The sequence below is a fragment of the Salvelinus alpinus genome, chromosome 9 (genome assembly GCF_045679555.1).
Source record: "Salvelinus alpinus chromosome 9, SLU_Salpinus.1, whole genome shotgun sequence".
NCBI classification, from domain to species: domain Eukaryota; kingdom Metazoa; phylum Chordata; class Actinopteri; order Salmoniformes; family Salmonidae; genus Salvelinus; species Salvelinus alpinus.
The window spans coordinates 77,806,608-77,834,206 of record NC_092094.1 but is presented as its reverse complement, the minus strand read 5'-3'; the positions used below and the strand labels follow the sequence as shown (position 1 = coordinate 77,834,206).

The 27,599-nt window shown below is 44.5% G+C and overlaps 1 protein-coding gene across 2 annotated transcripts in view; it reads right to left on the bottom strand.

The window, feature by feature from the left end:
* LOC139530671 (collagen alpha-1(XII) chain-like) overlaps nucleotides 1–27,599 on the bottom strand; it is a 73,034-nt gene that overhangs the window by 7,995 nt on the left and 37,440 nt on the right. For both annotated transcript variants that reach the window (XM_071327269.1, XM_071327270.1), the window contains 33 exons: nucleotides 27,147–27,276; nucleotides 26,802–26,938; nucleotides 24,914–25,043; nucleotides 24,614–24,753; nucleotides 24,309–24,441; nucleotides 24,155–24,178; nucleotides 23,821–23,960; nucleotides 22,012–22,141; nucleotides 21,598–21,737; nucleotides 21,243–21,372; nucleotides 19,537–19,679; nucleotides 17,572–17,701; nucleotides 17,323–17,465; nucleotides 17,030–17,159; nucleotides 16,427–16,546; nucleotides 16,106–16,252; nucleotides 15,917–16,033; nucleotides 15,052–15,204; nucleotides 14,813–14,887; nucleotides 14,555–14,694; nucleotides 14,267–14,390; nucleotides 13,918–14,061; nucleotides 13,456–13,620; nucleotides 13,295–13,333; nucleotides 13,024–13,162; nucleotides 11,860–12,002; nucleotides 11,245–11,354; nucleotides 4,215–4,373; nucleotides 3,774–3,851; nucleotides 2,825–2,911; nucleotides 2,211–2,264; nucleotides 1,601–1,696; nucleotides 1,187–1,240 (listed from right to left, as the gene is read on the bottom strand). In XM_071327269.1, coding sequence (XP_071183370.1) covers nucleotides 1,187–1,240; nucleotides 1,601–1,696; nucleotides 2,211–2,264; nucleotides 2,825–2,911; nucleotides 3,774–3,851; nucleotides 4,215–4,373; nucleotides 11,245–11,354; nucleotides 11,860–12,002; nucleotides 13,024–13,162; nucleotides 13,295–13,333; nucleotides 13,456–13,620; nucleotides 13,918–14,061; nucleotides 14,267–14,390; nucleotides 14,555–14,694; nucleotides 14,813–14,887; nucleotides 15,052–15,204; nucleotides 15,917–16,033; nucleotides 16,106–16,252; nucleotides 16,427–16,546; nucleotides 17,030–17,159; nucleotides 17,323–17,465; nucleotides 17,572–17,701; nucleotides 19,537–19,679; nucleotides 21,243–21,372; nucleotides 21,598–21,737; nucleotides 22,012–22,141; nucleotides 23,821–23,960; nucleotides 24,155–24,178; nucleotides 24,309–24,441; nucleotides 24,614–24,753; nucleotides 24,914–25,043; nucleotides 26,802–26,938; nucleotides 27,147–27,276 — 3,924 coding nt within the window. The remainder of the gene's footprint in view (nucleotides 1–1,186; nucleotides 1,241–1,600; nucleotides 1,697–2,210; nucleotides 2,265–2,824; nucleotides 2,912–3,773; nucleotides 3,852–4,214; nucleotides 4,374–11,244; nucleotides 11,355–11,859; nucleotides 12,003–13,023; nucleotides 13,163–13,294; nucleotides 13,334–13,455; nucleotides 13,621–13,917; nucleotides 14,062–14,266; nucleotides 14,391–14,554; nucleotides 14,695–14,812; nucleotides 14,888–15,051; nucleotides 15,205–15,916; nucleotides 16,034–16,105; nucleotides 16,253–16,426; nucleotides 16,547–17,029; nucleotides 17,160–17,322; nucleotides 17,466–17,571; nucleotides 17,702–19,536; nucleotides 19,680–21,242; nucleotides 21,373–21,597; nucleotides 21,738–22,011; nucleotides 22,142–23,820; nucleotides 23,961–24,154; nucleotides 24,179–24,308; nucleotides 24,442–24,613; nucleotides 24,754–24,913; nucleotides 25,044–26,801; nucleotides 26,939–27,146; nucleotides 27,277–27,599) is intronic.

Here is a 27,599-nt window from a genome sequence, read left to right as displayed (position 1 = left end):
TTTCATATTGCCAGAAATTATAGGTATTCGTTTTCTCTCTGTTTCTCTCTAGGTTCCCTGTGATTTAGTGAGAACATGATGCACTTTTCTGATGCATCTTAGTGCTGGTACCTTAGGATACGTGTATTGGCTGTTGAAATGCATGTTGTTAATAGGAGCTTTTGACAGACAAGGCTGCTATAGCCATAATCATAACACAATGAGAAATTCTCAACAAAATGCTTCTTTAGTATTATTAACTTTGCAGGGTAATTGTTAGGGTTCAGGGGAGTCTCATATTCCCAAGGTAAAGTCGCCCTTGATGGGATGCGAAATGACTACGTAAATGATGCTCATTGACGTTACAGAATACTCCCTCCGATCGTTGGAATCAAGGAGTCTCAGATCATTCAGCACTGGAGTTTTCAGTTTGTAAAGTCCCTGGCCTTGGTGGATGTTGTGTGGAGGACCAGTACCAAAGAATTATCACAGTATGTTGTGGTCCCCTTCTAAGATGGGCAAGGAGTCCATCTATGAGAAGATGAAGGATATCTTCCAAGAAAACTCTTGATCTTTAGTCCCATTGTCTCCAGAAATCACTCTTTGGGCATTTGATGCAATGTAGGCTCCAAATACACTTTGAGAACATAATCATGTGGTCATTGGCAACCTTGAGGGATGTACTCATCCAATGCTGAGGTTGTTTGTCTTCTCAACACATTCTTTCCCAGCTATTTCAATCCAATTAGTGGTACTCAAGTAGAGCAACGAATAGTCTGCAAATATCTATTTTTGGCCTTGACTACAGGGTTTAGAGTAAGCGCAGTTGAAGGACAGTAGTGGATTTTTTAGATTTATTTTTTATTTTATTTATTTAACTGGGAAAGTCAGTTAAGAACAAATTCTTATTTACAATGATGGCCTACACAAACATGTACAGTTCATGTCAATCCTCCACTCCCATTGGCAAGACCATTCTGTTTCCCATAATATCTTAACTGGTGGCCGTCCACTGAGTGTCAAACAGCAGGTTGATTGGAGAGTATACCCCACTCTGGGGACTGTATGGTCTACCTCCTACTTTGAAAGTGGTTGCAGCGTTGCCATGTGGACAGATTCCAGGCTCCAGTAGCGCTGCTTCTCTCAGTGAATCGCCTCCGGTTTCCTGTTCCAAACCACAGCTAATGAAAAAGAGAGCTGTACTCACTTTCAGCCCAGTCAGGCCTGAGTCTCCGGGATCTCCCTTTGGTCCGGGGCGTCCCTGAGAAGACGAAGAGAAGGAGAGGATTAGAACTATGAGTACAAAGGGAAGTCCAACCCTGAACAACTACAGGGATCTGGTGTTTCTCTTTGTCATGTAGTCTGTAACTGAGAGTGAATTTACACCCAGCTTTAGGAGAATTTCTAGGAGGAAGAACTTTCTAGAATAAATAAGATCTTAACACTCGGTGACTGTGTGTGTAAATCATAAGTCAGGGAGGACGTCCTACAGTCTCCACACACTGTGAATCCTACAGAACACTCCAGATGAAGGATAGCTGCAGCAATTGTATTTTTATGTTCACTAACATAAACCCCTAAGACACCGGTTTTCCTCGTAACCTAAGGGGGTGTTACTTACAGGTTCTCCTGGCAGAGACAAGCCGTTAGGACCTTGTGGACCTGGAGGTCCGGATTGTCCTGGAAGTCCTTGTTCTCCACGGGGGCCCATTGAACCCTATGGTTGAAGCGGAATGACAAAACCAAACATAGTCCCATTACTTTTAAACTATTCACACCATATCTCCCTGTAGACTTCTCCACAGCAGGGCTGAGAGAATGAGAATGAACTGTTGGTGAGAAACAAGTTCTATTTCTCATCAGACTTCTCGACACTGGCCTCCAGAAAAATACACCGTACAAATCAAGCTGAAGAATATACAGAACATTCAATAAGTGAGTTCAGATGTGAGCAATCTGTTTTGTCTGATGGGGCATGCAAATGGTGGACTGTACTGTTCAGTGGTAACTGCTTTGAGATCCCTACTGCATCATGCTGAACTCTGCTTTACTGTAAATGAGTTGGGCCTTGGACTGCAGCCGAGCTAGCTCAGTTGGATATGGCTTGATTCAACGTTTGATTGCGGCTCGGACCACACAACACCATAATATCCAATGACTCAGACTCATTAATCGCTCTGGATCCAAGTGTGTGTTAAATGGCTTGACAATGGTCCAAAATCTTGACTTACAGTTGGGCCTGAGTCTCCTCTTTCTCCTCTGGTTCCTCTAGTACCTGGTCCACCCTGGGAAAGTCAAGACAGAATGAAAGACAGAGTCAGAGACGGAGAATCAGAGCCATCCCCACAACAGGAGCTGCGTCCAGACCTAAACCCCAAGCCTTCAGGAATCTCCACAGGGGCGTAGTGAGGTTGCAAAGTGAAGCATACATATTCCAGACTCCTCTTCAAGGTTTTTCCAGGTTTTTTTTCTTCAGATGGGCATTTATCTTTTGACACATCTCTAAGCCTGATAGCCCACACCTCATCGCATGCCATTCATCTCATCCCCCTCTCTTTTGTTTTCCATGGGAAAAAACACAGATGAGGGATGTCCCCACTCTAATATCCACATGCTTAAACTTTAGAGCAGGGCAACAATTATGAAGAAAAAATAATACCCCTGTAACACTATTCCTATATGTCATCATCATCATCATAGTGGAGACAGAGTGGTATCATCATCATCATTATATGAGAGAGTAGACAGAGAGCTTTGCTGCCAGGCGAGGACAGACCGAAGTAGAGAGAACCCTGCACCAAGACAAGACGAAATGGAGGGATGGAGGTATGGTTAATGTCTTTACCGAGGGGCCGGGTGGCCCCGGAGGGCCAACACTGTCCTGTGCACATGTGCACGCGTGTGGAAGAGCCGGGCACTTGAGCTCATCTCTCTGCAATACAGAAAGGAAGGAGAGGGGGAGGGAATGGAAGATAATGAGAATGTAAAAAATACTTCACTAAAATACAATATTAATAGAATGACCCATTGAGGATCTCTTGACATCTGTGGGCCTTTCTGGTAACCCACAAAATACAGATAAGTGCAGATAGGAGTATCTGTCTTGAAAATGAGTGCCACTGCTCTGACAACCCAAACCATAAAATGGTGCCTTGAAGTTTTCCTTAAGGAAACCCATTAGAAAAGCTGATAAAGTTTTAATAAAACTGGGGTGCATACTGAAATATAACTGCTGCCCTAGTGGAGTGCATGGCCTACACACAAATACTCTTTGACAACTGAAACCCAACTGTTTTGTGGAAGGAAATATGTGACATCTTACACAACACAGCCTTCTTTGCCATGATATATGAATATATCATGCAAATTACACAGAGAGGGAGAGATGGGTAATTGGCTACAGTCAAGTAAGTAAGTGCACATGTATCTGGCAATAAACATATCACAGATGAGTACAATGATTCGTCTGTTCACCACATGATCAAAAGGACCAGTTGTTTTGGTGGGACTGGAATTGTAAAACTGTACTGAGATTAATCCAATTAAAGAGGAATACAATGGTCTATTCAGGCCTGCCAATGCAATCATTTCATTTTAAACTTTTTCCCAGCTAGGCTTCAGACAAAGTCTATACAGCACATGCACACTTTAGAAATAACATATAACCTCTGACACGTGCATGCGTGTAAGAATATAATGGCGCTCTTAACTTATAGTACGTGCTAGAGGGCGAGTCAAAGTGCCAAGGCTGGATGGTACTGTACAGGTATGAGGCCTTACTAAACTGCTCTTACCGTGGCCGGGAGGTCACAACATTTGTCTCTGCTGGTCCAGCTCAAGCTGCACACAATATCAAACATCTGGAGCTGGAACTGTACAACAGAACAGAGAGAGGAGAAAAAGAGAGATCAGAACACAGATGGGCGTTACACATGGCTTCCATTGAGCTCCAGCGTTGAGGACTCAACACGGCACGGCTCCAGACACAGACCAGCACCCACAGAGAGCTGGAACACAGGTGAGATGAGAGGGAGAGAGAGAGAGCAGCGTCTTTCATTCCTCCAGCAATGACTGTGAGTTGTAGCTCTTACTTGAGCATCAGCAGATGAGGAGCTAGGTGTAAAACCTGGGCACTTTGCACTTCACACTTAACACCAATAGCTTGTGTGTGAGTGACGGATGCATTTCCTTAGGGGTTTTCCAGTTTGAATAAGTGTTGTACATTTTCCACTCACCGTTGCCGACTCCCTTTTTGATCCTCCTGACTTGGCCATCTTTCCCAGCACCTCATAGCCGTCTGTGGAGATGTTGTTGGCCTCCTTGATGGGTTTCTCTGCCACCTCCTGGCAGTCCACGTTCAGTTTGACCCTTTCGGGAGAAACACTGATGTGAAGCTGTAGCAGGAGGAAGAAGAGGAGAGGATTATTAGTCAAGACCACTCTAATCTCAATATGAACTACGACAGCAACAACAACGGGTGACAGGTAGTCTAGCGGTTAGAGCGTTGGGCCAGTAACCAAAAAGACGCTAGTTTGAATCCCCGAGCCGACAAGGTGAAAAATCAGTCGATGTGCCCTTGAGCAAGGCACTTAACCCTAATTGCTCCAGGGTCACCTTGATAATGGCAGACCATGGCCGTGACCCTATACTCTCAGAGTGCGTCTCAGGGGGAGTTGGGATATGTAAAAAAACACATTTCCAAAGTGAAGTAGGCCAAATATAAGCACCCGCCATATTATTATTATTATTTCATTACAATGTTTGGACATCCAGGCCTGCGTGAGATACTGAGAGCGTCCAGAGTTTTTGACATGCCGTTTCCCTATTAAAAAAGATCCTCTCTCTACAATGGAAAGACCTAATAAGCAACATGATTCGATAGTCTCGTAACATAAACTAGTTTTTTTATTTGATTTGAAACTAAGAACCCAGTTGAACCCACGTGGAGTCGAAACACCTAAAGTCTAACTGATGTCTATTAAGATGCTGATAATGTATTTCACTAAATCACCACTATTAACATGATTTGTTATTCAGTCCTCCTTATAATTAAGTTATTATATATACAGTGGGGAGAACAAGTATTTGATACACTGCCGATTTTGCAGGTTTTCCTACTTACAAAGCATGTAGAGGTCTGTAATTTTTATCATAGGTACACTTCAACTGTGAGAGACAGAATCTAAAACAAATATCCAGAAAATCACATTGTATGATTTTTAAGTAATTAATTTGCATTTTATTGCATGAAATAAGTATTTGATACATCAGAAAAGCAGAACTTAATATTTGGTACAGAAACCTTTGTTTGCAATTACAGAGATCATACATTTCCTGTAGTTCTTGACCAGGTTTGCACACACTGCAGCAGGGATTTTGGCCCACTCCTCCATACAGACCTTCTCCAGATCCTTCAGGTTTGGGGGCTGTCGCTGGGCAATACGGACTTTCAGCTAACTCCAAAGATTTTATATTGGGTTCAGGTCTGGAGACTGGCTAGGCCACTCCAGGACCTTGAGATGCTTCTTACGGAGCCACTCCTTAGTTGCCCTGGCTGTGTGTTTCGGGTCGTTGTCATGCTGGAAGACCCAGCCACGACCCATCTTCAATGCTCTTACTGAGGGAAGGAGGTTGTTGGCCAAGATCTCGCGATAAATGGCCCCATCCATCCTCCCCTCAATACGGTGCAGTCGTCCTGTCCCCTTTGCAGAAAAGCATCCCCAAAGAATGATGTTTCCACCTCCATGCTTCACGGTTGAGATGGTGTTCTTGGGGTTGTACTCATCCTTCTTCTTCCTCCAAACACGGCGAGTGGAGTTTAGACCAAAAAGCTATATTTTTGTCTCATCAGACCACATGACCTTCTCCCATTCCTCCTCTGGATCATCCAGATGGTCATTGGCAAACTTCAGACGGTCCTGGACATGCGCTGGCTTGAGCAGAGGGACCTTGCGTGCGCTGCAGGATTTTAATCCATGACGGCGTAGTGTGTTACTAATGGTTTTCTTTGAGACTGTGGTCCCAGCTCTCTTCAGGTCATTGACCAGGTCCTGCCGTGTAGTTCTGGGCTGATCCCTCACCTTCCTCATGATCATTGATGCCCCACGAGGTGAGATCTTGCATGGAGCCCCAGACCAAGGGTGATTGACCGTCATCTTGAACTTCTTCCATTTTCTAATAATTGCGCCAACAGTTGTTGCCTTCTCACCAAGCTGCTTGCCTATTGTCCTGTAGTCCATCCTAGCCTTGTGCAGGTCTACAATTTTATCCCTGATGTCCTTACACAGCTCTCTGGTCTTGGCCATTGTGGAGAGGTTGGAGTCTGTTTGATTGAGTGTGTGGACAGGTGTCTTTTATATAGGTATCGAGTTCAAACAGGTGCAGTTAATACAGGTAATGAGTGGAGAACAGGAGGGCGTCTTAAAGAAAAACTAACAGGTCTGTGAGAGCCGGAAATCTTACTGGTTGGTAGGTGATCAAATACTTATGTCATGCAATAAAATGCAAATTAATTACTTAAAAATCATACAATGTGATTTTCTGGATTTTTGTTTTAGATTCCGTCTCTCACAGTTGAAGTGTACCTGTGATAAAAATTACAGACCTCTACATGCTTTGTAAGTAGGAAAACCTGCAAAATCGGCAGTGTATCAAATACTTGTTCTCCCCACTGTACATTTTATTTGACATTTATTTAACCAGGTAGGCCAGTTGAGAACAAGTTCTCATTTACAACTGCGACCAGGCCAAGATAAAGCAAGGCAGTGCAACAAAAAACAACAACACAGAGTTACACGTGGGATAAACAAAAGTACAGTCAATAACACAATAGAGAAGTCTATATACAGTGTGTGCAAATGGAGTAAGGAGGTAAGGCAATAGCTTAGAATCACGTAAGAACATTCTGGTTGTAGGTCCCTTGGAAGAAAGTTGATTTCAAACATAAAAAAATCTAAAAGATAAAACAAGCTCTGGCTATATATGAAACAACACACAGTGTCAGAATATGGGCCTTTGAAATGATGTTGTTTGTGGTAACCCATCAAAAGTGCTATACTTTACATACTTTCCTGTGCAGTTGGATTTTTTTTAACAGTCTGACAAGCTGTCACCCTGACAGAGAGAGCAGGCTAACATTACTGTCCTATAGAGCAATAAAAACCGCACTTGGCAACCACTCACAAAATTACAGTGGACTTTCTTGGCAAGAGAACAGACTATCTGGCCAACCACAGGAGAGGGGTCTGATACCTCAGGATCCTGGCATGGACATAGATACTATGATGCACTTGTGGGCTTACCAAAAATAACGCTCAATGGTGTACTGCAAGTGCAAAGAATGCGAACTTATACATTACTGGAAAATATTACTGGAAAATATTACTGGAAAATGTTACTGGAAAATATTACTGGAAAATATTACTGGAAAATGTTACTGGAAAATGAGGATTCACCATAAAACGGTCAGTGTTTTCTCTCATCATTTGAAAGCAAAATAGAATTCCATCAACTGAAATAGGCTGATGTTGGTGAACAGGAAGCTTATTCAATTGGAACGCAATCATTGAATCGCACAATGGCTCATTCTCTAACAAAGGCCTGAGAAAACTATCACACTGACACAGATGATTAACATCTTCTGAATGGATCAAAAACCACAGGAGTCAAGACAGACCAGACCTCGACTTCCACCGTGACCAGCCAAGTCACAATTACACTCAATTAATCCTCCATTCCTCTGCCCATAGCTCTTCTGGACATTGACACATCTTGGACACATCTCTTTCTCAGCACTCCATTCACACTAGTATGGATTCTCCCATTGGTATACTGTAGACACCATAATGTAGGCTATATCAGAGCTAGGTGTCCAGTCCACAGACAGTACAGTAACAGTTCATATAGTCATATATTGGCTTCTGTTGCCTTCTTTCCCCCTGATTCCCCTGACATACGTTCATGATTTCTATCGGACTCCATTTTCTTAGTATTGGCTGTCTTCACGGCTCCTCCTTTTTCTCCATCCTGAGCCCTGATGGCCATGAAATCACAGTTCACATCCAGCCTCGCTACCTAAGATAGGATTCCTTAATTAGATTGACATATCTCTCTCACTTATCTGAAATGTTTTGATGCAACGCTAAATTGCATTCACAGATCTCAACTTTTTTCAGGAAGAGACAAAATCCTAGTTTAGGTATACTACTGCCACCATATCATTCCAGACATCTATGCTCCCATGTCCAGTCCTGAAGGACAATGGAATATTCCCATCCAGGCTTCCGAAGGAGGTGCTTAGCCTTGGTTGTCACCATTTCATTTCCGAGTGGCTTCCTCTGGGGCTGGAATGGTTGTATACGTCATTAAATCTGCTTGACTACCTCACGGAATGGAAGGCTTTTAAAATAATGCATCAGAGAAAACACTGTAATAACGAGAGTACAAAGAGGGCAGTCAGGGCTTTGGCAAAGTATCAGTTAGAGATTGACCAAAGACCAACGTTTTAAACAACTTGGGTTCTTTGGAGCATTCTCTTCTCCCACTCATTCTCAATTAGTGCATGCAAATACTGGCAAAACCTAACCACCCAATCCCTGAATGGAAAGTTTGAGAGAGTTTGGGTCCTCTCAGAGAATAATAGCTGCATTTGTGAAGCTTTAAGTATGGGGAAACTGCAGAGTGGGTGGACTGAATACATCTAGCTATGACAAAAACCACTAAAAACGTTAATATTTCCACTTGATCGCAACAAAATGCAAAACCCCCAATGATACATACAATATATGAGTTGATGAAAAAACATTTACCCTGCTATTAAACTATATGAAGTAGCTACACCCTACACGTTTTACTACACTTGGCAAACATCAGGACTATAGTTCAAATGAGAGCATGGGTCAGACTAGAAATAAAGATGAGGGTTGGTTTGGATTATTGTCTCATATTTTCCCATGGACATGTCTAATCTTAGAATTAACAATTCATTTTGTGAGTGAAATAGTCGCGAGGAGGGGAAAACCTCAAATCTATTATGAGTCTCATAACAATCTATTCTGAGTTCATATCAAAAGATATGAGGTGCTCTGAGGTAGGGCACACTATCCATGCTAAGGGCTACATTTGAGCATTTGTGTAACAGCTGTGTTTAAGTCCAGCTGTCCTTTCTGACTTCACTAGTCAGATAGGTTCCAGCGCCATACGCTGAGGTCACTCCAAACCACCCATGGATGAACCATTGGGAAACCACAATACACACAAAAACACCAGTCAGTAACTACAGTATACACATGCACCAGTCCAGCAATTAATCTGGTAGGTAGACCGCTGTAGATTCCTTTTCCCTCAGCGCAGTAACCACAGCACCACATACTAGCCACTCAGAACAGTCAGACTGCAGGCACCACCACAGCAATAGACAAGAAACACAGACACGTAGGCTGGTACCTAACTAGAGCTCTGATGATGTCATTGTGCTGATGTCACTGACGTCATCGGATATAGCCCTGACCCAACATTTTCCAGGGTCCCATTCATAACACTGTCCTGTAATTAGCTTTGCTGCTTAGTGGTCTGACTGAAACTACATTCATTTGAGGTTCTATGGGCAAACCCTTCTCCCTCATAACCTTTAAGTGTTCAGAGTGGACTCATTGACCTTAGGAAGTACATTTGATGTCAGATCAGAGTAGACTACACGAGAGGGTCCTCAGAAACATGGATACACTTGAAACATTCTTCAAGTCCATTGGAAACAGTAACATCTACATCTTAGATGCATCTTACATCTTGAAACATTCATAAAATAATATGAAAATATACTGACGTTCATTGTTTAAATCCTTCTCATCTTATGATAGCTGAGCATAACAGAGGATGTTTTACGTTGTGCCCTGCTTTGAGTTGGGCCTAGCGTTTGATGTGCCATCTGAGCTCCTCTACTCCTGCTGTGACATTGCGGTACCCAGAATGTGGCAGAAACACTGTATATGACGGTTTTAAAACTTGGCTTGTGACAAAATCATTCTAGAGAAACAAGGGCTTTTAAAATCAATTACGGCATTGTCTGTAGTGTTATTTCAACAGGGTTGAAAAGCCTTGAGTGGCTAATGACTGTAGGTATGTACTCAATGACCCCCACTCAGACTTGACATTGTAATCCCACCATAGGAAAGTAATAGGGCGGCAATGGGAATCCACACTCAGAGGCAGGAAGATGTGAAGTATAGGAGATGCAATATATCTCCAAATATCTCCATTCATGTTTACAGATGTTTGTAAGTCTCTTTGGGCTTGTTGAATTTTTTGGGTCGATTACATCAGTTTATTCCCCCGGCTGCAAACATGGCGTGTGATAATACTTTGAGAGGATTTTACTCTGACTTTTAGAAACCATCTGTTGAAGCAGGAAATTAATGTTATTAACAGATAATTTGATTCAAGCAGCAAATACTCTTGAAAATACTTCATAGTGCACACGCAGCTAGCTTTCTGTTTTGCGTGGTAAAAGTACGACCTGGTCATTTTCCCAATGTATCAGGTTTTATTTATTGTAAACGAGGTAAACCACAACAAACACTGATCCAATAACAGCCCACTTCCTCAGAATGTTCAGGAATTCCCACCTGACCGCCGCCAGGACAATGGCCAATCAGTGTAAGCCTCCATCGCTAGGCTAACTGGTTGCACATTGTGCAAGGTGACCATGGGTCACAAAAGTCTCCTCCAACCTTTGGAAAGATATTTATAGTTCTTCCAAACCATTCATCAAAATAACTGCCTAAAGTCTCCGAAAACAAAGCTGAACGCCAGATTGTAAAAAGGCCTGAACTCCACTTTGGCACCGAATCCATATCGCATTCAATGTCGTGAGAGGTAGGTAACCAGATCCTAGCTAGACCTTAGTCTTGGCATTGATTATCACCTCAGTAGGTGAACTCAATGAGGCAAAACACTAATCCACAGAAACGTCAACTATGAACAGACATGACCGCTCATAAAGACTGGTAACAGACAATTACATCTATCATAGGAGGTGACCATATCAAGGGTACACATCCCAGACAGGAATAATCATTCATCTAAACATTTTACCACAGAAATCCATTATTCATGTGAAAAGGCTTCTTTGGACCCTGGTGTTTTGGAAGTAATTATCCCAAATTATTGCAGATCTGTATGTCCTCAGGAAATTCAACCAGGAAAATAAGCCAAGATATGTGATTCCTTTGCCAAGCCTTAATGTCATTCAAGTGAAATGGTGTTTACCTTGTGGAAGCTTCCGTGGAAAACTCTCTTCACTTGATCCTCATTAAACGTGGCTCTCTGGATCTCCCCTCTGGTGTCCTTGTTGTAGAACGTGATTGTTTTGCTGGAAGCTGAAAAGAGGGAACGATGGTTTCAGATGGCCCCCATACATTACAGGGAGAAGTCACGCAACACACATGGAAACAGACACAGAGAGTGAGCTACAGGGGAGATAGCCCTCACAAGTAAACACTTATGAACAACTAAACACTTACGTAACTAGCGAATACTTAGGTACAATACTTGATCACAAACTTAGGCACACAAGGGAACACTTATGGACTTGGAAATACACACAGAGCGTAAAAGTCAGTGTCAAACCAAAACACTTTCCTATGAGAGAGAACTTGATACAGCCAAGTCTGGGGGTTGATGCTTTTGCATTCAGAGGTCTGAATCTCCTTTATCCTGCATTTACCAACAGAGGATCAATGGACCGTAGTGGCTTACAGGTCATTACACTGGTCTAAGTTTCTAAACACTGTTATCTGATGCAGTAAGGAGGGGCATCAGACCATAGCTGTTGGGCAGCCACAGCTTACCCTATAAGAGAAACAAAGCATGGCGGGGGCTTACGGTTGACGGTGACCCCAACCTCAGGGTTGTTGTTGCTGTCAGCAATCTGCCAGATATCAAATGCCTGGTTGGGGGTGTCGGGGAGGAGACGGAAGAGCAGGATTATGGTGTAGGATGGAGGAAGACCCTCTGGGTGGATCTCCCTGGCAGGAACAAAAATACAGGATACAGGTGTCATGGCAGACATCTTTCATGGAGCTAAAGGATTCTACTTTTGTAAGACGGTCAACTTCATAGACACCAGCCTTGAGAATATCTGATCACTAGTTTACCCAGTGGGCACAGATGTCAATTCAAAAGTCTATTCCACGTTGATTCAACATAATTTCAATGAAATGACATGGAAATGTTGATTCAACCAGTGTGTGCCTAGTGGATATAGATCATCAGATAATGATAAATCTTTGAGCAACATGAGAGAGTTCACAAAAACCTGTTTGGATTAAGATGGCAAATCGTAACCTATAGAGCCTTGGGTCAGGATGAAACACTAGATTCTTTGTAACTCCTGGAAGACCAAAGACAGAGAGCAACAATGTTGGCACCTTAAAAACCACACCATAAACCAAAAAGACACACAATATCCACCCTGTCACGTTGGCCACACAACCTGAAAATGGTTGCCAGTTTTAGCCCAGCCTTGAAAAATTACTGACATATTGAAATATTTTTCTGTCCCTACTTTACGGCTGGAAGTGTTTTCACATGTGCACATTGAGTCAATGGCTAACCCACGCACAAATACAAACCATTATGGACAAATTAACAAAGCATGCTCGTGCCTTAGAGGTTAGAACAGAATTCTTGAGCAGCTCAGCAATTGCTTGAAGACATTTTAATGGGCTCAATAAAGACCTGGGCTTTTGACCTGTGGCTGCTTTGGTTGCTCCCTCTATGACATATGTGGAAGAGGGCCCTACCCTGAGAGCTTTACACTCCGAACAAAATTATTTTCTCTTACTAACACTTCATATTCTACAAGCTGCAACAACAAACAGAACTGGCAAGGGGCTCTGTAGATGCTGGATGGGCGCTGGGGGGACTGCAGGCTGCCGAGCCTTTGAAGGTCATTAAAAATAATTACACAGGCCAGCATTATAGTACGCAGGAGAGGAGCAGGCCGCGCACGAAGGAAACAGGCTGCAAGCACACACACACACTTACTTTGTGGGCGCAGAGAGGAATGCGTCCTTGTGAAGCCTGTAGGTTATAAAACTGTTGAAGGAGCCAGATTCCATGGACACGCCATTCATGGCAGCAAAGGTCCTGTCTGTGATGTTGAAGCCCTCAAGCATTCTGAAGCCTGGAGAATACACATCAGGTCAATACACAATCATGAGAAAATACAAGTTAATACAAAGGAAGATTCTGTACAGTACTGACTGGCCCGTAGGTGTTATTAGTATCTGTCAGTTTATTCGGAATATATACTTACCAGGTGAAGTAAACCCGTTGATGTAGATCAAAGGACAAGCTGACGAGGGAGAAATGAAACAACATGATGAGCTGTTAAAGGCTAGAGGACAACAGACAGCAAACGTCAATCTGGTTCAACTTGTGTCTTAAGGTACTGCGTCATGCCGATGCTAATCTTACTGGATGTGGCCGTTTCACAGATGAACGTGATGAGGTTGTCCTGGATCTTGGCGAACGCGTCAAAGTCATCCACAACAAAGACGTGTCTTTCACTTGGCTTGCTGCCGATGTTCCTCAACTCTGTCATGTCCACATCGGCCACACCGACCACAAACACGCTGTAACCTGGAGTGAGATGAGTACAAAGACAACCTTTAGAATCCATACGCCATGGCCTAATCAAACCTTAGTGGCTGTTCACATCTATTTCACAGTAGCTGATTAGATCTGCCAGTACAGCACTCCAACTTGAAAAAAACGAAAACCCCCCAAAAGAGGTAAACAATGTTATACCTCAAAACAAGTTACATAGCTAGCTACACTAAAATGACGTTTAAAGTCAACTAAGGTTTACTAAACCTTGACTGAAAAAAATCCAGTTTCTGACTTCTATAAGGACAAATCCCAACTTTGAACACTTACCAGAGTGTATCAGGTTGGAGGCACTCTTCTGGACCTCGTCTTGGGAGCGACCATCGGTGACGACCACCAGAACCTTAGGCACGTGCTTCCTCATGCCGTTGTCTGAGGTGAACACCTTCTCGCCAACGTGCTTCAGAGCAGCACCTGTACACAGAGGGGTCGGACATCAGTCTCAACCTTTAACTATGGACTCATTCAACTCCACCAGCATGATGAAGACACTATGATGACATTGCCGCTGAGTGAATGTATCTCAACTTTTCTATTAACTCAACATTATGCATTGAGGGTTAAGGATGTCAGTCAGTCACATTGAGACTGGCAGCCAGTCAGTGGTCTGTGGGCGTACCTGTTTTGGTGTTTCCTCCCATGTAGCGGACGAGCTGCAGCGCAGCCAAGGTCCTTCCCTTGTCTTGGTAAGTGTTCAGTTTGAACTCTGTCTTGGCACTGTCACTGTATTGCACAAAAGACACCTGTTTCCAGAAGAAGAGAGAGAGAGAGAGAGGGAGAACATAAATCATTGACATGAATCCACTCTAAAAAAGGAAAGGAGAAGAGAATATGCTGTAAACAAGCAGACTCATCACTTTCGCTTTGAAGCGTTATATCTCAGAGGATAGTCTGCATGGCTATGTACCTGCATGCCGCCAGGGTGGATGACGTCGAAGGCGCCGATCATGCTGAAGACAAACTGGATCACTTTACTGAAGCTCTCGTCTCCGATACTCCAGGAGCCATCAATCAGGAACACCAGGTCAGCCTTGGCTCCTCTGCACACTGTGGAACACACAGAGCAAAGTCAACGGACATGTCAGGTAGGAGACATATAAAGAGTCTCTTCTCTGTGTTAGCTTCACGTCACTCCACAGCCTGCTGACTTGAAGCCTCTCCTTACCGTCCAAAGCAGGGGGGATGGTGGCAGGTGGAGGTGGGGTGGGGGGCTCAGTTGGGGCCTCTGTGGGCTTGATCACTGTAACAAAGACCAGAACATAAACAGTCAAACCATTTGGCTTTTACTAGCATGCCATGTTAGCCCCCTGCAAAGACACTGAGGTGTTTTCTTACACCCTGAGTGTGGTGGTGTGTGTGTGGGGGGGGCATGTTACAGGTCTGATGGTTATTGGGGTTTCTTACGCGTCCTCTCCTTGACGCTGACTCCGGGTCCCTCCAGGTTGGTGGTCTGTGTGTACACTGTGGCGTTGTAGAGGGCGTCAGGAGTCAGGCCGTCCCAGCAGTAGTGGCTCTCAGACCCAGTAATGGTGGTCTCCTGAGCTCCCTTGTTAGAGGCTGCAGGGAAGAGGAAAGAGTTACCCACATCGGTAGTGGATCACGTGATTTATCCCCAGACACTCTAAACGTATTCCCTCAGAGGGGTTACAGCCAGTGGTACTGAGGCAGCAGTGGGCTTACACAGTGATTTCTGTTATTCAACAGATACCCTTTCAAATAAACAAGAATTCATTTAATGTGGCAAAGTGCACTGCTTCCATCTATAATGGCTACCATACTGTAAACAGACTTAAATATTCCAACATTTCTTTCCATATTTTTTCCTCTTACATAACTCTAGCGTCGGAGAGTTAATAAGAAACAGATGGATCAGTGGGCATAAATAAAATACAATTATCTAACATTCTTAAGTCATTTTTATCAACTACACCTTTGTGATAGGTTGGTAACTTTGGCTACATATCTGATCGACAGTAGACATTCTGAAATAAATATAAAACAAGAGGCAATGTATAGAAACAATCCTCTCCCATTGGGATCAATGTTATGAATGGGATCCCAGCAGAGGAGGCTGGTGGGAGGAGCTACAGGAGGATGGGCTTATTGTACTGGCTGGAACGGAATAATGGAACGGTATCAGACACATAAACATATGGAAACCACGTTTGACTCTGTTCCATTTATTCCATACCAGCCATTACAATGAGCCTGTCCTCCTATAGCTCCTCCCACCAGCCTCGTCTGGCTCCCAGCCAGGAATAGTACTTACAGTCGAAGGGATTCAGTTTGAGTCTGTAGGAAGTGGCAGCCCTGTGGGGGGTCCATCTCATGCAGAAGGTGTCATAACCAACATTGTAGGTGGTCAGGTCAGTGATGTTCAGGTACACTGTGAAAGACAGGAACAGTCAATCAACCATTTGATCAACCAAAACAATCAAACAACCAATCAATCACTTACGTGTGGTTCCTTGTCCAATGAGAGGTCCGCTAAGGCCAGCGTCATACTGGGCCAACACCTTGATGTCATAGGTGGTTCCTGGCTGCAGGTTGTGCAGCTGGTAGGTGGTCACATCTCCAACGAAAGTCTCCATGGTCTGATCAGTACCTTCAAACACAGACAGGGACACTCCAGGTCAATAACAGCAGGCAAGCAATCACATCTTCAAAAGATATGTGACTTTCTTCTTTAGCAGGATAGAGTATATTAAGCAAGTCAAGTGATTTGTCGTCAGACAATGTTCTTTCACGGCTGAATAGAATAGAACAGTAGCTATCTGACCTGCAGGTGAGTAGACCAGTTTGTAGCCCACCACTCTGGAGGGGGCGGGGTCCCAGGACACTCTGAAGCGAGTGTACCACTCATCTGACACTCTCAGGTTCTGAGGCCCCAGCATGCCAACTGTGGGGAAGGAAACACAGACATTCAAAACATATTAACAACATATTTAAACGCTTTGAACATGAATATCATAGCCATGCGATCCTAAGCCATGTATTTGCTTTGATGTGGTGTAATTTGTTAGGGGAAATGAGACTGGGTATTGGGCAGCTCCCGTATGAGATCTCCCATTGGAGGACAGCCAGTTCACGTCTCTGGCACAAACAAGCAGTCTGAGCTGAAGCCAAGTCATGCAGTTTCTATTGTTTCTTAGATCTAGGATAATAATCAGTGTCTGAGTTTATAAAACCCCTCTACTGGTAATTCTTTCTCTCCATTAACTTTGTACTGTATGTGTGCGTGTGTGTGTGTGTGTGTGTGTGTGCGTGCGCGCGTGCGACTATGACTTCCAGTATGTAATAACTGTGCGTTTGTGGAGCGCCGTGTGGGTCTGCTATTCTATCATGTTGCATAGAGGACCAAGCATACAATGTGCTAGCATACCTGTGTGTCCGTCTCCATCCAGATCTCCTCCTGGTCCATCAAGGTAGATGGCCTGCACGTTGATCTTATAGGGAGTGTCTGGATCCAGGTTGGGCAGGATGACAGTATTTCTGTTCCCAGGAACCATAGTCTACAGGACATACAGGCAGGACACTGCATGACTATTTGAAACTACAGTTACTTCAACCAGAGGATAAATAAGGACTTTGGGCCACACGTGCCTTGGGCCACATACAACTTTGGTGGTGTTTGATGAGAATTTCATTAGACAAATCAGCAATATGGGTGCTTACGTGCTCCTCAATGGGGTCTCCAGTGGTGGGGGCGTAGGTGATCTTGTACTGCTGCACTGGACCTTCAGCATGTTCCCATCCCACACTCAGAGAGCTGGTGGTGGCATCAAACACACGCATGTTCCTTGGGCCACTGCGGGGAACTGGGACCGGGATAATAAGGAAGTTAGCACGATATCAAGCGAGTAGGTGAACGTGGATAAACCTGTAAAGGCCACAGGATCTTATGTATGATTTAGTGGATCTTACGTGTTTTGCCGTTGTCTTCGGCCGGCGGTCCTTCTCCGTCAGTATAGATGGCGACCACTCCCACATTGTAGGACGTGTCTGGGACCAGCTGCTCTAGCAGGGTGGTGGTGGATGTCCCAGGAACCAGGACCTGAATAGGGACAGAGAGGACAGAGACACAGGAGTCAATGCTGAAGGACTGGGCCCAATGGGAGGATGAAGCAAACAGCAGGCCTTTGTTTGTTTGCGTGTGAGAGAGAATGAGAAAGTGTGTGTGTGCGTGCGTGCGTGAATGAGAGGGTGTATGAAATGCATTTGTGAGCTTGCTCATGTTTGTGAGAGAGAATTGTAATGAGTTGAATTAGAACAAGCATTTAGGTTTAGGGTTGTAGTTCTAGAAATACATATCTAGATGGATGGATTCAATCAAATTACTACCCTCATACATGTTTGATTCTGAAAACTGGAAAAACACTGATCAGGACTAGAATGAACAGAAATATCAAGGAGATCTGTAGAAGAACAGTGATCAGTTAGGCTAGCCTACACTGCAATATCCAGATCGGGGAGGAGTCCTTCCTGTTTTAAAAATGTGTCAGCTGTATGGGGAAAACAACAAGCATGCCATTATGCTGTTATGACCCGCATGGTCCTAGCAGCTATGACCCTCCCAGCCTGACAGCTGTTTCATGTGACAACCCTGACAGCTCGTCCTCACCTCACTCAACAACCTCTTGTGTTGTCACTGCTCAGTGCTCACTGAAAGGACAAAAGTATGCTTTGATGTCAATGATGTAGGACCCATCCAAGCAGTCAGGGAAATAACACACTGAGTAACTAACGTAATGTGCTGACAGTTGCTTACAGCCGCCTGGCTCTTATGACCTATCTGACTGACTATCAGTCGCCTGCGTGTGTCTGTGTTAGTTCACCCATACTGGATACCAGACCCCACTTGTCTGTGTCTTGCCAACATGATCTCAAAGGGAAACTAGTCTCTTCTCATCTACCTGCCATGTCCTAGTCACCTAGAGTCACATACTATACAAAATATACAGGAGTCCTGTCCACAGCCATCTGGTTTCACTCTCACTTCTGACCCAAAGCACCATTGCATCATGCTCAATGTGTGCTTTTTCTCTCTGCTTCACATGACTGTTTTTAACGAGCGTCATCAAACCCTTACTTCGGTCTCTGCTCTGGGTTTAATAGCGACATATTCCTCTCGAGGTAAACCCAATATTACAAAGCTGCTTTCCTAATCTGGTTAAGCATACACCAAATCTCCCAGTGTTCAATTTGATGGTAGATCGTGACACTGGCCACATGCTGACCTGGAAAGCTGGCTCTGGCACTGGAAAAGCCCAGCCCTGAGTCCATCAAAATATTCCCCAAGAAACAAAATGTGATGACTTTATAAAAAAAAACGAGAGCACCTCTAGGTATCAATAAAATGGAACGGCATCACTCTTCAAAGAACTAATGTTCTTTGACTTTAAATAAAAACAGGGTCTCAGTGTCTCAATGCTTCTCACAGATGTGGCTGTTTGCGCAGTGTCAAGTAACACTCTATTAGTTGTTTGTGGGGCTTCTCCATACATACTTCATAACTCCAGAGAGGTGGGCACAGCCATGCCAGATAAGGAGGGGAAAAGCCCAGACGGGGTTTCCTGTTTTAATTAATAAACATGAACAGCTCGCCTTAAACCAGTACTAGACTGTTAAATAAAACTGCCACCAGAGAGACAGTCCATGTGGAGCACAGACAGAGAGAGCTTTCTTTAACTAGCAGTAAGTCAGGGGCGAGGTTGATGTTGCTCCGTTCCGTTCCGTTCCTTCACAAAGAGCTGTAGTGCTGCAAATGAACTGAAGCGTTGGACTCGGCCACCCTTGCACACACCCCAAGTCCCTGGACTCTAACATTTGACCTCTGACCTGGGGCGGGGTCAATCAGAGGCCCTGTGGGTCTCCTTGGCGGTGACTCACCGACTCAGAGGGCTTGGTGCCGCTCAGGGGGGCGTAGACAACCCTGTACTGCACGACCTCGCCAGAGGCAGGCTCCCAGCGTACGTTCAGGGTGTTAGTGGTGGGGCTGAAGACTTGGATGTTCCTCACTGGAATACGCTCCACTATAGAGAGAGACACAGAGATGGAGGGACGGATAGAGGGACAGGGGAGAGGGGGAAAATAAGAGAGTTGGGTTGAGAACAGCAGCTGAAAACATCAATTAGAGAGTCTGACTAAAGATTTATTGGTGCCTGAATGAGACACTAGGGAATGTTCGCCTTGAAGCCATCAAAGCTTTCACTGGGCCTGTGTACAATACATACTAGTTGACTCAACCATTAAAACTGCAGCAAAACACAACATAGTTGGCCAGTCTTCAATACCACACAGTAAACATACATCAGCTTTACACTGTACACCTTCAGTAAACAACACTAGAGTACCTACAGTAGCTAACGGTTGCTCAGAAGAAGAGGAGAGAAGGTCTGTAGCCCCCTGAAAATTGCCTTTAAAACTAAAGCAGATGTTTCCAGTCTTTGTACCACTCAGCAATGTACCCTCATAAAGACAGAGTGGGAAGTACATGGCAAGCTTCTTTACTTAGAGACCAGACAGTATTGGCCAGAATGAAAGGACTTCACCCTGAAAGCACATCATCAACAGGTAGTCCATATCGATAGCTTCTGTCAGAGCAATACATCAATCCCTGAAATTGAACGAGATGACCCAAGGCCACGGTAAAATGTATCTGTTAGGTTTGATTAATGACATTTGTCAGACTACCTGAAGAGACATAGATTCCACTGAGAATGGAGAACGCAGATGTAGAGTCCCACACTTCTGATAGAGATCAAAAACTTCAACGCTATCATTGCCCGGTGTACCCTGGGATACGTTCTGGGGGGGGGGTAATAAGGGTTCCAGTAACAGTAATGACAGAAATATAACCAGTCTAGAGAAGACTGCTGAGTTGAATGTCGAAAAAAGACGTCATGCCAGCCCCCCCCGCTGTGCTACCACCACCACAACCAGGCATTACACCCCATAAACGGACCCCGTTACCGTAAGGCTGGAGACACCACTAGTGTTGCCAACGCAGAGGAATTCCTTTGCTGTGCAATCAGACCACTAAAGATTGAGTCATACTGAGGGGAGGCCCGGCCTTATAATTGTGGGAGAAAGTGTTCAAAATGGAAAGGAAAACTAAATATAGTGTCTACAGTGAATCCCTCTATCAAGCATTGAAGTGGATATTTCAGATGAGAAACAAACCATGTTCTATATTTTTGGCATTGCCTTCAGATATAAAAGGGGTTGGCTTATTTTACGAGGACAATTCAGGTACAATAAGGGCACATCCAAGAGTTTACTGGCATAAGGAGTAAGCAAGCCAATACAAGGCCCGGGATTGTATGCTCTACAGATAAGCCAGCTCTCAAAGAACGACGAAACAAACTCCCAACTCGTAATCTGATATTGTAGCCTTAGCATACTGTACAATCTTCTCCTCAGGAAAGTCTGAACTAATAATGGTAGAAATATAATCATGTCGTATTGAACACCGGTTCTTCATTATATTCCAGAGTGACCATGGTATAGCATGACAATTACCATGAGAAAAGGGTTGTTGAAGCTGTACTACAGAACATTAACCATCCTCACAGTAAACCTGTATGTGGACTCACGTGTCTTGCCGTTCTCAGACATGCGTTTGCCCTCTCCAGGGGGGTAGACAGGGACCACAGTGACGGTGTAGAGGGTGTCAGACATCAGGTTCTTCAGCACAGTGTTGGTGGTAGTACCAGAGACCTGGGACTGTAAATACACATACCCACACAACAGTCATACTAGCTACACAGAGCTGATCTGATATAAAACATCTGGTAAAGGAACAGTATTTCTGCATGTGTGTTTGACTGAGTGAATATGCCAAGTATCAGTGTAGTATTCTTTTAGCAGTAGATCATGGATTTGATAACGGATGTGTGTGCATTCCATAGTGAAATTCAGTAGTGATTGGTTAGAGGTGGCTCAGCCTACCACATCCTCAGCTCCTCCAGCAGCAGGTACATAGTAGATCTTGTACTGGCGGACGTTGCCCTCGGCAGCCTCCCATTGGACGTTCAGGGTGCTGGTGGTGGGGTCAGTGACCTGGAGGTTCCTCACTCCTCCCAGAGGCTCTGGAGAGAGAGAAGGGAGGCCATAGGATTCATACTATGTGGAATGAGAACCCTGAGGTTCTGATGTTCAAATGCATGTGGAGGTACAGACGTGGCATATGGTAGGTGTGAATCTATGTTTTACAAAGACAGTATTTAGGGCAACTTTAACATCTTCATCTAGGCATCAAATGTAACCCTGATTCCCTGAAGGAGGGAGGGTGCAGCTGAGGGGCCAAAAGGGAACATGATGTAATCACGAAGGCCTTCGACAGGCCACAGCAAGGTCACTCACTTGTCTTTCCGTTGCCAGAGATGTCCTTGCTCTCCCCGCTGCCGTAGATGGCTGCAACGGTGATGGAGTAGGGAGTGTCAGGGGTCAGCTTGGGAAGAAGCACCGTGTTCTTCTTCCCTCCGATCTGCGTCTGTTGGGGGATGAAGACAGATTCAAATGACTGTTCTCACCTGGTCAATGATTGCACTAAGGGCCTAAGGGCTGACTCATTTTAAAATGATTGGATCAAACATGAATGGTTCTTATATTCCCTTCAGATTACAAATGCATCAAATCATTTCTTCAGCGTGGCCTCAGAAGACATGAACAGGAAAAAAATACTTATTTTCTCATTGGATGTGGATGCCTCTGATTCTCTCTTCTCTCCCTTGACAGTTTTCTGTCAGTGTCAGCAACTTGATCGAAAGAATTCGGGTTGAGCAATAGCAGACTGTCAATGTTTTTGTCTGAGGATGCAGCGAGCATTTTTGCACTTTGTTATTGTAAGAGCCAAGGTAAATCTATTCTCCAGCGGGATGTGTTGTCTTAGAGGTATGAGTGGTGAATTTAGTGCATCGTTTATTATTTTTTTTACCAGGGTGACGCTGTATTGAAAGGAACACTTCTGGGTTGCATCGCCTCACAGAGACGGCTGACTCAGTAAACTCTGTGTGCGTGCGTGTGGGTTTTCAAGTTAAGCTTTGTGTTGCCTGGGGAAAACGCTTATCAGCAGGCAATGGGAAACTGTATGATGGAAGTCATGTTATTCGGCACCAAGACAATTTTCCTTGTACACAAGCATGGAGCGTGTGTCTCCCATTTCCTACACAGACCTGTTGTCACAAATGAAACAAAGCGCGGCCTCCTGAGCTCTCCATACTTGTTGAAAAGCTGTCAGTGAACCAGAAACACTTGGCTGAGCTTGGCTCATTAGCTTCCAGCTTTTCAACAATGCCTCAACGTTTAGCGTGTGACATCATCGCAGAAACCGGTGGACGGATGGCCGCTGGACAGAACTAGGTTTCCCCTCCTCTAATTAAGAAATGGAAAACATTCCATCTCGCATTGCAATGGAAACTCTGAATGGACGAATAACTGACATTACGCTAGCTACCCTTGAACTCCAACATGGCAGATATACATTACAGACAAGTCTGAAACGAGAGAGAAAACATCTCAAACTGCCTCCATCCATTTACTGTATCTCTCTCTCTTTGTGTGCGTTTACATCACGCAAACTCTAAGCGCCTAAACATCTGGCCTGATGAAAAAAGCCTGTCTGACTAAACTACTATCCAGCTCTAGAGTGGAGCAGCAGCAAGGTCAGACAGCATTGTGTAACCCTGTAACAGTCTGAGGTCAACGACCCCTGGTACCACACTCCCGTCCTGTTACATAAACACACACATGCAGACAAACACACACACATCCACCCACACACACACAACCCGGCTGAGCTCCAGGCATTCCATCTCTCCCCCGTCCTCCACCTCTCCCTCTTTCCTCACTGATAACACTCACTCCCCTGAGGCTCTGGTCAATGTCCCTGACCCACATGTGCTCCTAAAATGTACCCTGTCATCTTGATGTTTTACTGGGGGGATTTCGGTGGGAGACTCTCATAGGTTTATATGATCTTTCTATCACACGAACCAGGTGATTGTGTGTCGTGCTACAAGGCCTCCATGGACATGATCCTCAAAGTGTTCCTTTTCCTTTCATCATCCAGAGGATGGTTAGAATTAAACAATGACGTTAGCACTATGAAAGGCATGGGACTTGGGACTGTGATGCTTAAGCTGAGCCATGTGGCTACTGGCTGGTTCTTACCGACTGGGTCTTGCCTCCGGCGGTGGGGACATATGTGATCTTGTAGGTCTGGACACGACCAGGGGCGTGGTCCCACTTGACGGTCAGAGTGGTGGTGGTGGCATTGAACACCTGCAGGTTCTGGGGAGGGCCTGTGGGGGCTGGGAACGAACACAACAACATAAACAACCACTTAAACACACATCCAACCAAAACAGATCATCTTCACATTTTACCTTCTGGATAGTGATCACCTGTGTAAAATTTGCTGAACAAAATGGAATGTATTTGATTCAAATGCATGCTCTCTCGGAGTGCTGTATGGGTTTTGCTTGATTGCAACAAACAAACTTACCAGGCGTGATGATGACCTTGGACACTGGAGAGAGAAACAGAAATATAATGAGCTCTTATTAGTAAATCTCATCAGGCATTGATGGGAATCTACAACGATGTATCTTGATTGATGTATTGTGATGGCATTAGATTAGATGATGGACTTGTCTTACATGTTCTCTGGCTGCCAAGCAGGTCTTCACTCTCAGACTCGTCAGGGTAGATGGCGGTGACGGACACGTCGTACAGAGTGTCTGGCTCTAGGTTCTCCAACACATTACTGGTCTCATCACTGTTCAGGATGGCCTGGGAGACACAACACGATGGACCTTAAGGAGCTAGAACACCCGTAAGACTTTAAACTACCCAAAGCCATCAATTGCTTTGCTTGTAAGGGTTTGTTGCCTAATGTTTTGCCTCATTCGACAGGTTTTGTTGTATATTAAAAGATGAGAACCAGTAATACTAGTGCTCTTACATATTGGAAGTTGGTTTCTCCCTTCTTGGTCCAGCCGATACGGTAGAGGGCCACATCAGGGGCCCCATAGTCCCAGTGGGCTCTGAAGCTGGTCTGGGTCACCTCAGAGAAACGCAGGTTCTTAGGAGCAGGAACAACATCTAGACAGAAGAAAGGGAAAATGATATTGGTGAGATTGCCATGCCATCAATAATATTTTTCCTGGTCAGGCCTTACCTACTGTATAGTAGTGAGTAGGACTTCCATGGAGTGTAACCCCAGTGTGTTAACCCTGTACTAAGCTGTGTAACTGTACTGTACCTGTGATGGCTGTGTTGAGCATGGGGTTGCCAGCTCCCTCGTCGTAGATGGGTGTAACAGCAAGGTTATACTCAGTCTGAGAGATGAGGTTGTCCAGGGCTTTGGCGGTCACGCCTCCTCCCACTTCAAGCTGCAGACCAAGAAAACATCCTTGTTAAAATTAAGCTTCTTTGTGTCACAGATATTAGGTTTTAAAGCGTGCTTGTATCAACAGCTGAATGACTACTTTTTTTTGTAAATGAAGGGTTAGGGTTAGTAATAATGAGTAATAATGTCATCATCAAGGCCACGTTGAATGGCTTCCAAAGTCTCATTCTGGTCTCAATGATGAGTTCCAAAGAATCTGTGCGAGAACTCTGGGCGACCTTGTAAACATCCGGCGAGACAGTCTGTAAACTTCACTTCCTTCACAGGAAATGTTTAAATTCTCAGCACATCCAGAGGTGGAGAGGGATAAACAATGAACAAAACAAATATTCTGTCAAAGTAGAAGCAGTAGTATGTTTTTGTTTCTTCATAATGCACCTTTAACTTCTCCATTGCTTTTCATGCCTCTGGAATCCAGTGGTGTAAAGTACTTAAATAAAAATACAACTTTTTGGGGGCATCTGTACTTTGCTTTAGTATTTATATTTTTGACATCTTTTACTTCACTGCATTGGTAAAGAAAATGATGTACTTTTTACTCTATACATTTTCCCTGACACCCAAAAGTACTCATTACATTTTGAATGTTTAGCAGGATAGAAAATGGTCCAATTCGCACACTTATCAAGAGAACATCCCTGGTCATCCCTACTGCCTCTGATCTGGCAGACTCACTAAACACAAATGCTTTGTTTTTAAATGATGTCTGAGTGTTGGAGTGTGCCCCTGGCTATCTGTAAATAAAAAAATAAAAAATACAAATTGTGCCGTCTGGTTTGCATAATATAAGGAATTTTAAATTATTCATACTTTTATTTTTGATACTTAAGTATATTTAAAACCAAATAATTTTTGACTTTTACTCAAGTAGTATTTTACTGGGTGACTTTCACTTTTACTTGAGTCATTTTCTATTAAGGTATCTTTACTTTTACTCAAGTATGACAATTGAGTACTTTTTCCACCACTGCTGGAATCTCATGATCACGCCATTCCGAAATCTCTGTCTTTCTTTAGGCTTATTGTTTTTGCATTCAGAGTTGTTCGGGGAGAAACTTCTTTGCGAGGGGCTCTGGATCATAAATCCACAGCAAACGCTCTTTCTTGGATGCAGAAGAATAGCCCTTCCTGTTTTCTCAGTGTCAGGAACAGAGCTGGAACTGCTAATCCAGGCCTGCGTCATCATCCATCAGCTAGCCCAGAACGCTGCCACTTTCTGGGCATGAGGTTAGCCACCGCTCCCCTCCCCTCCACCGCTGCCACAGCATCCCAATCAGACGCGTGGATGTGCATTTCATCTCTTAAGTCCAATGGAGGGACATGTGATTTGCGCACCGCCATGTGATTTATACCCCAGGATGCGGGGCAGGGACCTGCTCTCCCCATCTCCTGCCGACAGTGGTGTGATCATTCCACCAGGTACCCGGTCCAATAGCAAAGCCCCAGAGGTCCCCTGCATACCCCTCTCACCAGCTGCTTTTCCCATTATGCTGTCTAATGTCATACCTCAAATGATCTGTAAAATGTATCAATCTGCTAGCTCTCTCCAGGATCACTATCATGGCTTATTATGGCATAAACAGAGAACGGGCTAAGCACAGGAGCTGGTTTCTGCTGTCACCAGTAGATGGGCTTGCTAGGCCTATACTTCAGCCCCAGGGGGAGTATCTATCTAGGGTGAAGAGTATTGCTTTCACTACCGTCTGTGTCCAACAGATGTATTGTGACCATTGAGTCTCACCTCTTTGGCTTCTCCCTCGTCAGGCTTGTAGGTGATGATGTATTTGAGGACGGCTCCAGGTGCTGCGTCCCAGTTCATCTTCAGGGCGCTGTGGGTAACGTCTCTGACCCTCAGCTCTCCAGCAGGGGGCATGGGCACTATGGTGGGGACAGAGGGACAGAAAGATGAGGATTACTAAATTCCATATTTTATTCCTTTAATCACTTTAGTTCCATAAACCTGGTAGTGAGGAGCCATGGTTTACTCTGTAGGAGTAAGGACCTGTCGTCCTTTACCGTCCATGAAGCACAGAGAGTAAAACATGAACATGAATGTGAATGTAGAGGAATTCTTCACTGCACGTACGTGTGACTCCTTGCTTGGTGAGGGGGTCGCTGGCTGACTCTCCATGCAGGGCGAAGATGGACAGAGTGTAGGCCGTGTTGGGGATCAGCTGCACCAGCTGGACATCAGTCGTGTCCTCTCCAACTCTTATCTGCAGGGGAGGACCATAACGGAACAAACCTTAGTTTACAAGGCTTACTGTTATTCAGACAGGCAGTTTAGATGAACAGATTACAAATCTTTGGTGGTGTCCAGTGTGCTGAAACAATCTAAGTGTTGCCAATACTACAGACGATCTTACCCTCTGGATTTGACACCTCCGGGACTAATATCCTGCCACAGTAAGCTAATAATCCTCACATCCCTCTGAGTCTCAATAATTGTGTGTTTTGTTGACTCGGCGTCCGTAAAACGAGAGTTAAAACACGGCTCACTTTGTAACTCATCACTGCTCTGTGACATCGGCATGCTGTC